The sequence below is a fragment of the Neolamprologus multifasciatus genome, chromosome 18 (genome assembly GCF_963576455.1).
Source record: "Neolamprologus multifasciatus chromosome 18, fNeoMul1.2, whole genome shotgun sequence".
Taxonomy (NCBI): domain Eukaryota; kingdom Metazoa; phylum Chordata; class Actinopteri; order Cichliformes; family Cichlidae; genus Neolamprologus; species Neolamprologus multifasciatus.
The window spans coordinates 3,544,510-3,557,394 of NC_140456.1; the positions used below are offsets into that span (position 1 = coordinate 3,544,510).

The 12,885-nt window shown below is 38.8% G+C and overlaps 2 protein-coding genes across 2 annotated transcripts in view; both read right to left on the reverse strand.

The window, feature by feature from the left end:
- The window catches only part of marchf11 (membrane-associated ring finger (C3HC4) 11), a 37,306-nt gene extending 37,164 nt beyond the window's left edge, over positions 1 to 142 (reverse strand). The window contains 1 exon segment of the mRNA XM_085140912.1: positions 32 to 142. The gene's annotated coding sequence lies outside the window, so the exon portion shown is untranslated.
- An 86-nt stretch (positions 143 to 228) lies between these two features.
- Positions 229 to 8,883, reverse strand: znf622 (zinc finger protein 622). The gene is made up of 7 exons (XM_085140838.1): positions 8,740 to 8,883; positions 7,448 to 8,030; positions 6,987 to 7,271; positions 6,668 to 6,830; positions 6,409 to 6,524; positions 4,643 to 4,786; positions 229 to 1,335 (listed from the first exon to the last, which is right to left on the reverse strand). Exons 2-7 carry the CDS (start codon positions 8,022 to 8,024, stop codon positions 1,202 to 1,204), a joined length of 1,419 nt encoding a protein of 472 aa, XP_084996964.1. The 5' UTR covers positions 8,025 to 8,030; positions 8,740 to 8,883; the 3' UTR covers positions 229 to 1,201.
- Positions 8,884 to 12,885: the final 4,002 nt, after the last annotated feature.

Below are 12,885 nucleotides of genomic sequence, written 5' to 3' on the forward strand. Positions count from 1 at the left end.
GATAAAACCTAAACAATACCCATCCCTACACCTGACTGTATGTCTCATATGAAGGGCCTGTTTCATCTAGTTGGAAGCAAAGCAATCGTCACATTGCTAAAATGATGAGGAGTTGATTGATTTAAGCACAAACAAAACAATGCTGATTTTAAAGATTCAGTTTTTTTTTCTATTTAAACACAAAATATAAAAAGTAAGGAAACATTGCATCAGGAAGACTGTGATGTATGCGGTAAATATCAAACATTTATTTAGTTGAATTGGTTCCAATCATGTTGAACGATAAAGATGAAATCCTATCAGTTAAATAAGTTTTTTGTAAAGTATTAAAACAGTTTCTTATCATTTATGTAATGTAGCTTTTACAGGATTTATGTAATTTCAAAAAGAACTCATAAGTGTGATTCGTGTCCTTGATCTGTTTTCAAACAGGCTGTTTTCAAAATGAAGTCGATAAGAGCTTCCAGGATCTCTATCGCGATTTCAAGGAGATTTACAGAGAACCTGCACTTTGTACAGCAGCATTTGAGAGATGACAGATGATTTTTTTTTTACAAAGGTAAGGCTCTAAAAAAATTCAAGAAGCTTTATCAAAGATCAAAGATAAAGATTTACCACATCAAAGACTCATCAGTGCATTACTTTAAACGCAACAAAGAATGACTGTAATCAGGTTTTCAGTATAGGCTGTACACAAAAGATGAGTGCATCCAATGGAGAAATGCTTGAAACCTGCATTTTTTCACTTTATCTATTACCTTTTCTGATGAACATTCACTGGTTTCAACTCATATTTAACACAACATTTTAAATTTTGGGAATCTCGGTCGTATTTAGAGTAAAATAGTTGATGAAGAAGAAAATAATTTGAGGTCTTGGCTACCCTGTGATAAATAAGGATCCAGAGTATAACCATTTGGTTTCCTGGTCTAATCCACACATTACTTATGACATCTCGCTTAAAAGTGTGACTGACAATTTTCTGTGTTTGAGGCTTAAAAACAAGACTTCACAAACCAGTGAGTGACACAATGGCCACATCCATCCTTTTCACACAGTCTGTGCGTTTGACGAGCCCGATTTCTGTTCCTACCACTGTTCAAGGACATCTGCCTGATTTCTTGGAGTTAGTGAAGATGTTAAACTTCAGAGCTCGCCAGTCCATTTCTCATTTAGCTCCGTCCTGTTATTCAGTCCGAGTTTAGAACATAACTTGGGCTCTGAAGTGCTTCTGCTTGATGGTGTTGTGGCTTATGCCCATCTTCAGCATCCACTTGGACTTCATCATCTGTACATACTGCATGTCTTTCTGTTTCTGATTGAGGGCACTGTTACCTACGAGACAGAAAGATGAGGGAGTTAGTAACATAGTTGTGAGCAGTGTGTCAGAATATCAAATCGCAGCGGTTTTCTCACAGTTAAAATTTGATAAACAATGAGCACAAGGTGTCACATCGACTACAGACAGCAGCAAATGGCACAAATTTAAATTAAAACAGTAAAGCTAACATTTTGTCATCAGTGATTCTTGTGACCATTTTTTTGTCTTAAAATATACATTTTCATTGTTATTTGCAAGTCAAATGTAACACGTTCGCCTTCTGGCCACAGTAATAAAGCTAAAAATTGTTGCCATTATTTAACAGCCCAAATGGGGACAGTCTGCGATGAGCTGCATGGAGCAGGACCACTAAAGTGTGCAGCAAAGAGAGGAGAAACATGCAAAGCCAAAGACATCTAAAGCTATCAAACAATGCTGGAACTCCTTAGAAATTTACCAAAATGAGTCTCGATTAGGGATGCAACGATACCAATTTTTTCAAACCGATACAATGCCGATACTTGGATCTGAGTACTTGCCGATACAGAGTACAAAAACCGATACTTCTACCACACACACACACACACACACACACACGCAATGAATTGGAAGACAGGTTTTATTTTATTCTCTGCCGATAATAAATAATATCTTAATAAAAAAATCGCTTTTGTTAAATTATTGCAGAGTCTCCACATTGTAATTTAACAAAATATCACTGAACTATTGGCACTGTCTCGAGCTTTCAGAATAATAAATAAACACTTCTGTTTGGAATAAAATAAATACAAATTAGGTTTGAGAATAAAATAAACTTAAATTATTGCAGAGTGTCCATAATGTAAACAAACAAAAAAATAACGAAAGTATTTGGCATTTACGAACGAACTCCTCATCTGCCCGTGGATCATCAGTCCACTGTGCCGTTAAACCGAGGACTGACATCGCGCACACACTGCTTGTCTTTACCTCTTTAGAAAGTTTTGGCACCATTATCTCCCTGATGTGTGGGCGGCTGGGAATTTCATATCGCAGCTCGAGTATGCTGAGAAGAATCCTATGTTTTCCACGACTGGCATTGGCTGGTCATCCAGAGCGATAAAATGAGTCAGAGCCTCTGTTATTTAAACTGCCCGTGGATTTTCTCTTGACATTTTTCATCGCTTTTCCAAAACCTGAGTTAAAGTTGGCTGTTCTGGTCCACACTGCTGACATTTTGTTTAGCCTAGCTACAGCAGCCTCCAGTTTCTTTCTTTCTTTTTTTTTTTTTTTTATCTGGAGCTGCCAGTCTCACTCGTCTAACCCTGTGCCTGTTTAGCGTGGGATGTCCCCCTAGTGGCCAATCTAAAAAACTACAACAAAAATGACAAGCCACCCTCTGATTAATGAAATAAGTTAGTATCGGTTAACTTTTACGAGTATGAGTACACACACATTTTACAGTATCGGCCCCGATACCCGATACCAGTATCGGTGCATCCCTAGTCTCGATGCTAAATAATTGTTCAATATGTCCCTGCAAATATTGAGCAAAAGTGTTTTTTACCACTCCAAAAAAGGTTGACATTTTATACATTAATATAAATGTTATATGACTGAAATAATGGTAGTTAATCATTTGTGCATGTGTGGCTTAACTTCAAACAGCTAGCACTGTTGTTGGTCCTATCTGTGCATAATAGTCTAGTTTGTTCCACAGAAGACAGCCAAACAAAGCAAAGCTACCAAATCTGTTTACAAATTGATTTAACTTAGTAAATAAGTAAGAACCACATAATTAACAGTGACTAATATGTTTCAATCCTAACTGATGCTTCGCATTTAACCCTCCTGTTATGTTGGTTTCCAGGAACACCAATTATGCTCCTGGGTTAATTTGACCCGGAGCAAATTGACTCATCCAAAAGTGTCAGAAACACTGGCATTGATTATTTTACAATTTTCTTTTATAATTTTTAGGTTTTCTGTAGTGATGCAGATGACGTGTGACATCTCTTCTGTTCTGGGTCAATCTGACCCGCAACATAACAGGAGGGTTAAAAACAAACAAACAAAAAAAAACCCAAAACATGTTGGACGACATATTCCATGATTGTGGGAAAGAGATTATTCTGTTTCAGAAGGTTCAAACTAATAGTCTGCATCAAACAAAGAAAACAATTAAGAAAAAAATGAAACCACTACAACTGGGATAAGAACTATACATATACATTTGGAAAGTGTTGCTCAGTGTTGTGAACATCAACTACTTCAGCTGTTAGTGGGGGTAGGGGCCGTGTGCCTGCCTGTCTGCAGCATTGCTAAAGGTGGTCCAACAAAATATTAGATTGTGTAACAACCACTGGGCACCTCCTCGGTCCATCGCCATTTGTGTTTTAAGGGGGGAATCTTTGCATGAATTTTTCTTTTGCATGAATTTTTGAAATTTTAGCTGGTGGTTAAATGCATGAATTCCATCAATGTGACATCAGATCGGACGTGCTGGTTGTAGGTGTTGGGCGTGACTCGTTGCGCCGAGATGCGAGGGCCCTCGTAACGCTGCTTGCAGCTTTAATTGTATTTGTATCTGTTATTGCTCTTGGTTCTGTGAAGCACTCTAGTTTTTAATGTGCTATATAAAATTGTATTGTATTCTATTGTATAGCTGTGTGTTGTTTGACTTTCTGTTTTTAAATCAGGCTATATAAATGGAATTATTATTATTGACCTTTATCACCAACAGCAGCTGAATAATGAAGCTGCCAGGAGTTCCTGGGTATTATTTACAAGAATTGAGGAAGGATTAATAACTGAAAATCATAATGCTGCAGGCTGTAGCATAACGATACAACAATGAATAATGATCTGGACTAAGATCCTCAAAGATGATTGGATAAACAGAGGAAATTCAGCTCTGCGCTATAGAAAATCATGTTTCTTATTAAAAACCTTTCCACAGCCACATCTTTTTCTAAACCTCTTAATACTTAGAATCATTATTTTCTTCTATTGCATTTTTAAGACATAGTAACATCATTGATTAACCATCATCTTCATCATCTTGTAGCTCAGCTTGCTACAAAAGAATAGTGCTAACAGTAATGGTCTCCAAGGGTAGAATGACTGCTGAACGGCGCACACAGTCTACGCAGCATGTGGAGGAGTCACAAGCCTAAGCTAACACAGTAAAGGCTTTGACCTGGAAACAGGGTCGACAACTCATTGCTGAACAAACCGGCTGTACTGTCACAAAGTCATAAAAGTGATTCATAAATTAAGCTGCGACAAAGCGTACTAACTAAATGAAATCCTGCTTTTTGACGAGCGTTTACTGACTCTTACCTGTATCTCCTCCCCAGCCGAGGGATTTGTACTGCCGGAGCACTCTGCCAACGGCGTTCTTATTGTGGGTCAGAACCACCGCTCGCTGGGCTCCGAACCGCTGTTTGTAGTACCTCATAAGAGAGCGGTGGCCAATCTTAGCACCTGAAGAAACACAGCAAAGACATGGATTCTGTTACAACAGAGAAATCTAGAGAAAGACTTGCTCAGCAGTTCTGCAGCAGCAATCAATTCTGCCATGTTTTTCCAGTCGGACAAGGCAAATCAGACAACGATAAAGTGCTAATTATTTTTCTTCTTAAGATAAGATCAACAGGAAATAGAAGAGACCAGCAGTGAGTAAGCAGTTATCCAAATGTACTGCTGGTGGCTCACCCTTTCATTGATTTTAGTAATAGTTATTTAATATTTTTACTATCCAAAAAAACCCAACAAAAATGGCAAAGTTAATACATACTTACATATATTATTTTCCAAATTTACTAAACCCATTAAGATGTTGCCTGTTGTTTTTAATAGGTTCCAAATGTGTAAATTTAGATTGTACACAGCATTTCAGACAGGGGTGATTATAAAATTATTGATATTATGAGCTGATGCAGTTAGTCTGAACAGGTTATATTTTCATAGGACTAAAAACTACAGAATGTGTAGAATAATTCCTTATTTTTGGAATCATCTCAATTTATCACATCTTTCTCATGTTCTTCTCTTACTAAAATCCTCAAATTCCAACAGCTTGTTAACTGAAAGTAACTTTCATTCTTCAGACGGAGCAAACTATCAAAAAAAAAAAAAATCAATGGTGGAATCTTGTAAATTAATTTATTTCAACATTCCTGACCAAAAGGACTACAAATATTAATTATTGTTTATATGTGATTATTTTACAGGTGAATGGTTGTTGTTGTTAATACACCACAGCATATATCTAAATTTGGACAATCAGCATTGCGGTCTGAATCTATGTGACGTAGGGCTGCTCGATTATAGCAAAAATGATAATCACGATTATTTTCACTGAAATTGAGATCTCGATTATTTGAGGATATTTATTTAACAGTAACAATGTTGAATAATGACTTTAAAGATTGTCAAAAAATAATATGAAACAGTGTGCAAATACTGATAACAGTATTTGCACACTGTTTGCAATATAAGAAACAGTGTTTGCAATATGTTTGCAATATAAGAAATAAATGAAAAATGTAAACATCTATGTTTAGTGAACTTTGCAGTGTTGCTCTGTGGTGCAGCTACGACACTGTAGCAAAGTTTACACACTGTGTCTACTTGATCCACGTCTGACTCATGAACCCATAATGTTTCCACACCACTGAAGTTTTTTTACCTCTTTTCAACCAAGAGCAGTCACTCTCCTCTCCAAATAACTTCTGCTTAGCTTTCCGAGCTTCCCTCGGGTCCTCTTAATTGTTGTGACACGTGTTCGAAATGCAGAGAGGTGCGCTCGACTTGCCACACGGAGCAGCGCGAGAGTAAAGCACGAGGGAGGGGCTAATAATCGGCTCAGTCATTTTTAATGATCGTTGAAAGCCCAGATCGTAATCGTGATTAAAATTCGATTAATTGAGCAGCCCTAATGTGACCCATTACCAACTAAAAACCAAATCGGTGCCGATTTTTATGTTAGCTATGAAAAGTTTAGAGTTATGGCTTATAGAGCAAGTATTCATATAATCTCTTTACATACATTTAAGACTTGACCAGGATCTCCAATTATAAAAACTAATCTCATGTCAAGTCACCTGAAGGGAGCGTCAGCGCCATCGTCTCGTCGTCATATTCCAGGTTCTTGTCATCAGCCAACTCTTCATCATCCATTTCAGCATCCTCCCCCTCTTTTCTGTCAGGGTAACTATTCCTGTTGGCAAAAGAAAAGTGAAAATCAATGAGCCTTTGATGGGTTTAACGAAGCAAGATGCATTATATCCATTCCCACTAAACAAAAAAGGACCCCTAATTGCTAAACATTAAAGAGAGGCTCTGGTTAAATGTCTTTATTACCTGAAGTCATAGAAGTCTGCAAACTCCAGGGCGGCATCGCCATCTGTGAAGAGCTTACAGTGGCTTTTGTCTAACATGTGACTCTGTACTGCTTCTGATGAGTAAAATGAACGCCCCTTTTCGTTACACCATAAGCACACGTTCCCAGCACCGACTTTTTCTCCTGTAAAACAAATAAATAAAAATTGTTAGAGCATAAAAGAAAAAAACATTCATGTTTTATATTTTATGTATGTGATAATCCCGACCACATCTTTCTGTAACTACACCATTATATTAATACAAGCCTTGCTGCTGCAATTTTACAGTCAAAACTCACCCAGGTAACGGATGAGGCCCTTCAGATCTACGAGGAACTCCACATCAGGGATGAAGAAACTGTGGACTTTGGTCATGTGTGTGACGTTCTTCATGAGGGACTTGGAGTGGTGGGAACAGAACAAGCAGTCAGTGACGGGGATGGAGCCGGGTAGAGCGGGAGGTTGGGTGTCAGACAGAGCGGTGGACTCTCCTTCCTCCTGATCCATCACCTCCTCTTCATCATCTGCCTCCATCTCATCACCATCATCGCCCTCATCATCTTCATCTACATCCTCCCAGTCTTCTGCAACATTTTTATGGAAATACATTCAAACTAAGACAACATGACATTTTCACTGCTTTTTCCCCTCTAAATTTAGTGCAAGTGTTGATGTCAACGTTCAGTTTATAATGTTCTGTGGGTGCGGCAGGACATTCAGACAGTTGAGAAATGCTTTTTATTGCATTTAATCTGCTCACCTTCACCAGCTGTGCCACCTTCTTCTCTTTCTCGCCTCTTGGCTTGCTCCTCCAGCCACATCATCCTGGGAGGTTTTTCCAGCTTCTCAGTCCTCTGCTTTGTTGCTCCTTGTGAGGTCTGTGCATGGTCTTGCTTGGCAGGGCTCGATCTCTGCTGTTCTTTCAGCGCCTGTTGCAGGGCCTTATTCCTTGCGTCATTATCCACCTTTTCATCACTAAGCCCCTTCTCCAGGTTCTTCTCATTCATCTTCTCCACTCTCCTCTGGGCAGCGAGCAGGGTCTGCTTTTCGGCCTGTTGGTGTTTGTGGGACTGCAGGTGGTTCTGGTAAGCATTGGCGCTGGAGAACTTCTTGTTGCAGATGGCGCAGTACTCAGTGGCTGATGCATCGGTCAGCTGCTGGTCAGCAGCGGCCCTCTGAGCCAGGACACGTTCCTGGAAGTTTTCAGCAGTGACGGGGGGCATATCGGCCACCTTCCGCTTCAAGTTGTACCGATGCCAGTCGGTTTTATAGTGTGCACGCTGCACCTCGCCATCTGCGAAAGCTACTCGGCAGCTGATGCAAGTGTATGAGGCCATGGGGACCTGGGGATTCAAGTATGTTTACTTTCAGCATATAGCACAAAAAAAAAAAAATCACAGGCGTCTCAATGTAGAGATGTTTAGCCGTAAACATTTTATTTAAAAGAAAGTTGGTTCTCTGGAGTTGGTTAAGTCTAATTTGTTAACAAATGTTTTATTTTGTTTGCCCTTTCTGATGCTTCTTAACGATACCATTAAAATTAGCCCTTAAAATCTAAATTTTAAATGCAAGATTAAGTGAAAAAACGACGTATTCACGTACAAACATTCACCGTTGTTTTATGTGATAACCATAAAATGTATATTAAAAAAAAAAAGAAAACCACGTGTAATGTTTATACATTTACTTTTCAGACACGTGATGACGTCACTATTTATAATGACCCTCTGTATATGGATGTTAGCTAGGAGGTTAGCATACGGAGCTAGTCATTAGCCGGCTAGCGTTGTGAAGTCACGTGTTTACCTAACCACGCAGATTATTAACGATACTACACGCACACTGAATCTAAAATAGCTGCTACAACATTCAGTGTTTACACGGTGGCGCTGCGCTGTTCCGAAATAAACGTACTGGGCAGAAACCAGCTCGGAAATTTCACGCATTTTAGCGCAAACACTGAAGCTAACAGCAGCTAAAATCATACGTTTGTAACGGTGACGATGGCGACAGCACATTACCACCACCGACTCTCCATCAATATTTACTCACCTGTTCAATGAGATGACTTCTCCGAAAAAGGTGTTTTAACCACTTTCTGGTGTGTGCGCACCTGTCTCAATGCCGTAACTACACCACAAAAACACGAGGATGACTTCCTGGTGAACTTTGAACTTCTTTTTCGTGGTGTTTTTTTTTTCTGATCTGGCGCATCACTGCCACCTACCGTGTATAAAACGGTTCCTATTATACAAGGACGGCTAAATCTTTCACAACAAAAAGCTTTAATTGTGAACTGAAACTCAAGTAAAACAAAGGCTGGCCGTTAAAAAAATATATTTTTTTAAATATTATATATATATATATATATATATATATATATATAAAAAGAGACAGACATTTCTTTGGACGTTTGGATTAAGCAGGAGTACCCAGAGAGAACCCACGCAGACACGTGGCCAGCTGGTGGATTTAAACAACGTAAACCCCAAAAATTCTTGCTGTGAGGCCATAGTGCTAACCACTAACTGTGGGCAGATTTTTTGGTTTTGTTTTGTTTTTAAGTCAGATCTGTGATGGTAATCAGTTTAACCTGGGTGATAAACTGAAAGGGTACAGGCTTGAACTGTTGGATTTTATTCCCACTGCTCTCAACACCTGTCTTATGTTCTGGAGGTATCTTGCATCCTGATTGTTATTCCCTCTGATCTGCCCTTGTGACATGTTCCCCTTGTAGCTGAGTGTACACACTGAATGGATCTTTGGATCAGGCCATTTATTTTCTTGGCCTCTGCTTCTGTGGTATATTACTACTATAGTTCCCAGAGCTGTCTTTGTTTGGCAGTTTCTAGAGCCTCAGTTATGGACATCTTGTTTTACTTACTTTTCATATGCCTCTGCTTCCCTGAGTTTTGCTTTAAGATTCTAAGTGTTTATTGTCAGGTGTCCAAAGAAAAAAAGGCATTTCTCTGTGCAACGAAATTCTTTCTTTGCTGTCCACACACATATGCCAATTAATATACAATAGAAATAGAACATAAAATACAAATAGTACAAATAAATAAATGAAGACAAAAAAGAAGACAATATTGAAGTGTGAAACAGAGATGTGTGCAAAAGAGCTATGAGCTTAATATGCAGGATGACCTGATGTGCAAAAAATTGAAATGAACAAAAATAGCCACTTTTCTTTTATTCATTTGGCACTTCATCATTAGCTGGTTATTTAAACAGGACCATTCATCACTCATTTGATGTCCAGTAGTCAGATTGAAGTTCATTTTCTCCACATTCTTTATTAAGATTGCATCAATGTTTTTTTTTAATCCTGCAGATGGCGCCATTGAGCCAAACACCAACACAGTATCAACACAATGTTGATACTGTGACTCCACCAGGCGTCATCTACCCATCACTAATCCGTCCCCCTGTACTTTTCCACGGCTGGTACTAGCAACAGCAGCGTCCTGTGACTACAAGGGCTTATTACTTTGAAGATGAAGACCAAACACAGAGACACAACTAGGGCAGACTAGACATGGAAGGGGAACCAACATAACAAAACAAGAAATCAAGAATTATAAATACCAAACTCAGAGGCACTAGAAAGCAAGATACTCAGGAAGCACATAAATTATCTCTTAATTCCAAGGAAATTAATCACAAGTTCAAAACAAACTCAAAAACTGAGTCAATAACCCAGGACGTCCAGATGAACAGAATCAACTTTCTGGGATGCCCATCAAATATATCTTATATGATACTTATATAAATGTGATTTCATACAAGTGGTACTGGCAAGAGGAGGGCAAGAAGAAGAGGAAGGAATTTATACAACGTGTGTGACTTGACTCATTTTCCGTTCACCATCAGATTCTTTAAGGCTTGACGGTACTATGTTCTTCATACAATTTCTATAAATGTTTGATTGTGGAGATTGTATTCATGAGAGTAAAAATCTGTTACTAATAGCAAAACGTGATTTAACAAACAGTCGATTACTAACTAATTTGAATGCCATGACCAGAGTTTAAATAAATAAAATAAATAAATAGTGTTCAGTTATTCCTTTGCCAATGATTGTTCAGTAATAATGAACATTTTGAGTGCATTCCTGCTATTTGCATATAATGATGGTAGAAGTACTGATGATACAATTATTCTTTTGATATTTAAAGCATTTAAAGAATTATTTAACTTGTCTACAGTTATTGTGAATATAAGCTCAGTACTACAGCTCATACTCTACTGCCTCACATACTACTTAAAAACATGATGTGTGTGTAATTGTGTATAAATTTCCATTCATACGCAGGCACAATTTCAGAGCCATTAATCCAATCCAATCCAATTTTATTTATAAAGCACTTTAAAATACCCAGCACAGGAACAAAGTGCTGTACAGAAAATAAGTTAAAACAATAGAATAACAGAAAACAGCAAAATAAATAAGTAAAACACATAAAATGAAAACAGCCCTATATTGAAACAAAAACAATATAAAACAGCATTGAATCACCTAAAAACAACTAAAATAAAAAATAAAAAACCAACATCTCACGTGGTGTCAAAGGTCAGGGTAAAAAGGTGGGTTTTCAAGAGTGACTTAAAAACAGATAAAGAACTGGCCTGTCTGATCTCTAAAGGAAGCTCGTTCCACAGTTTGCTGCTACAGCAAAAGCACGATCTCCTCTAAGTTTACGCCCAGTCCTGGGTATCTTCAGGAGCAGCTGATCAGCTGACCTGAGAGAGCGGGTGGGTGTATAAGGCTGTAGCAGCTCAGAGAGATAAGATGGGGCTAGGCCATGGAGAGCTTTAAAAGTAAATAAAAGAATTTTAAAATGAATCCTAAAAGAAATGGGCAGCCAGTGAAGTGAAGCTAAAACAGGGAAATGTGCTCAAACTTTCGAGTGCCAGTTAAAAGACGAGCTGCGGCATTTTGCACCCTCTGTAGATGACTAATATATAAAGTGCATTACAGTAATGGATCACTGTGGATCACTGTCTCAAAGTGCTGCCGTGAAAGAATTGGCTTTATTTTTGCAGCTGCCTGAGGTGAAAGAAGCAAGATTTTACCACTGCATTAATTTGATTATCAAACTTCAGATCACAGTCCACTTTGACCCCCAGGTTTGTGACAGTTGCCTTAACATACTATGCCAGGGAATCTACATACACATTGGGGGTCTCAGTGGGGCTACCAAAAACCATCACCTCTGTCTTTTTATCATTGAATCTTAAAAAGTTAACAGACATCCAAGCCTTAATGTCATCGAGACACTGAAGTAATGGCTGTGTAAGGTATCTGCCTTTTTTCTTTAGAGGGACATAGATCTGACAGTCATCAGCATAAAAGTGGAAAGGAATGCCGTGTTTTCTCAGTATAGAACCAAGAGGAAGCAAATATAAAGAGAAGAGGAGGGGGCCTAGAACTGAGCCCTGTGGGACACCACACAAGAGGGGAGCGGAGGATGACACATAGTCACCAAGGCTGACACAAAAAGTTTGCCCCGCCAAGTAGAACCTGAACCACTCCAGTGCTGTGCCCCTAATGCCCACCCAGTGCTCCAAACGAGAGAATAAAATGGCATAATCCACGGTATCAAACGCAGCTGTCAAATCTAAAAGCACAAGAACAACACAGTCCCCAGCATCAGTCGCTAAAAATATGTCATTAAAAACTTTTAAAAGGGCTGATTCAGTGCTATGAAAGGGTTTAAAACCAGATTGGAAAACCTCTAAAAACATTTTGCTTTTCCAGGAAGGCCATTATTTGGCTGTAATCTACCTTTTCCAGAATTTTGGAAAGAAAGGGTAGTTTGGAGATAGGCCTGTAGTTTGCAAGAACCGTAGGATCAAGAGCAGGTTTTTTTAATCAGGGGTTTGACTACTGCATGTTTAAAATCTTTAGGGACAACACCTGACATCAGACTATGGTTTACCAGCTCAAGAACCAAAGGACCAACTGTAGGTAACACCTCTTTTAAAAGTCGAGGAGGGACAGCATCATTTGGAGACCCTGCAGGCTTAAGATGACCAACAGTCTCCTTTAAAAAGGACAGAGTCACAGGCTCAAACCTGTCAAAGACAGCAGAGCAGGAAACAGAGACTGAGAGGTCATGAGCACAAGGAGAGATTTGAGCCCTTGTGGAGGAGACCACCTCAATAAAAAAGTGTAAAAAATTTTCACAGGCTTCT

Coding starts and splice junctions, on each gene's coding strand:
- znf622 (XM_085140838.1), bottom strand. CDS start 8,024: ATGGCCTCATACACTTGCATCAGCTGCCGAGTAGCTTTCGCAGATGGC. Junction 4,787..6,408: donor GGCGCTGACGCTCCCTTCAG/GTGACTTGACAT, acceptor GTGTTTCTTCAG/GTGCTAAGATTGGCCACCGC. Junction 1,336..4,642: donor CGGCTGGGGAGGAGATACAG/GTAAGAGTCAGT, acceptor TCTGTCTCGTAG/GTAACAGTGCCCTCAATCAG.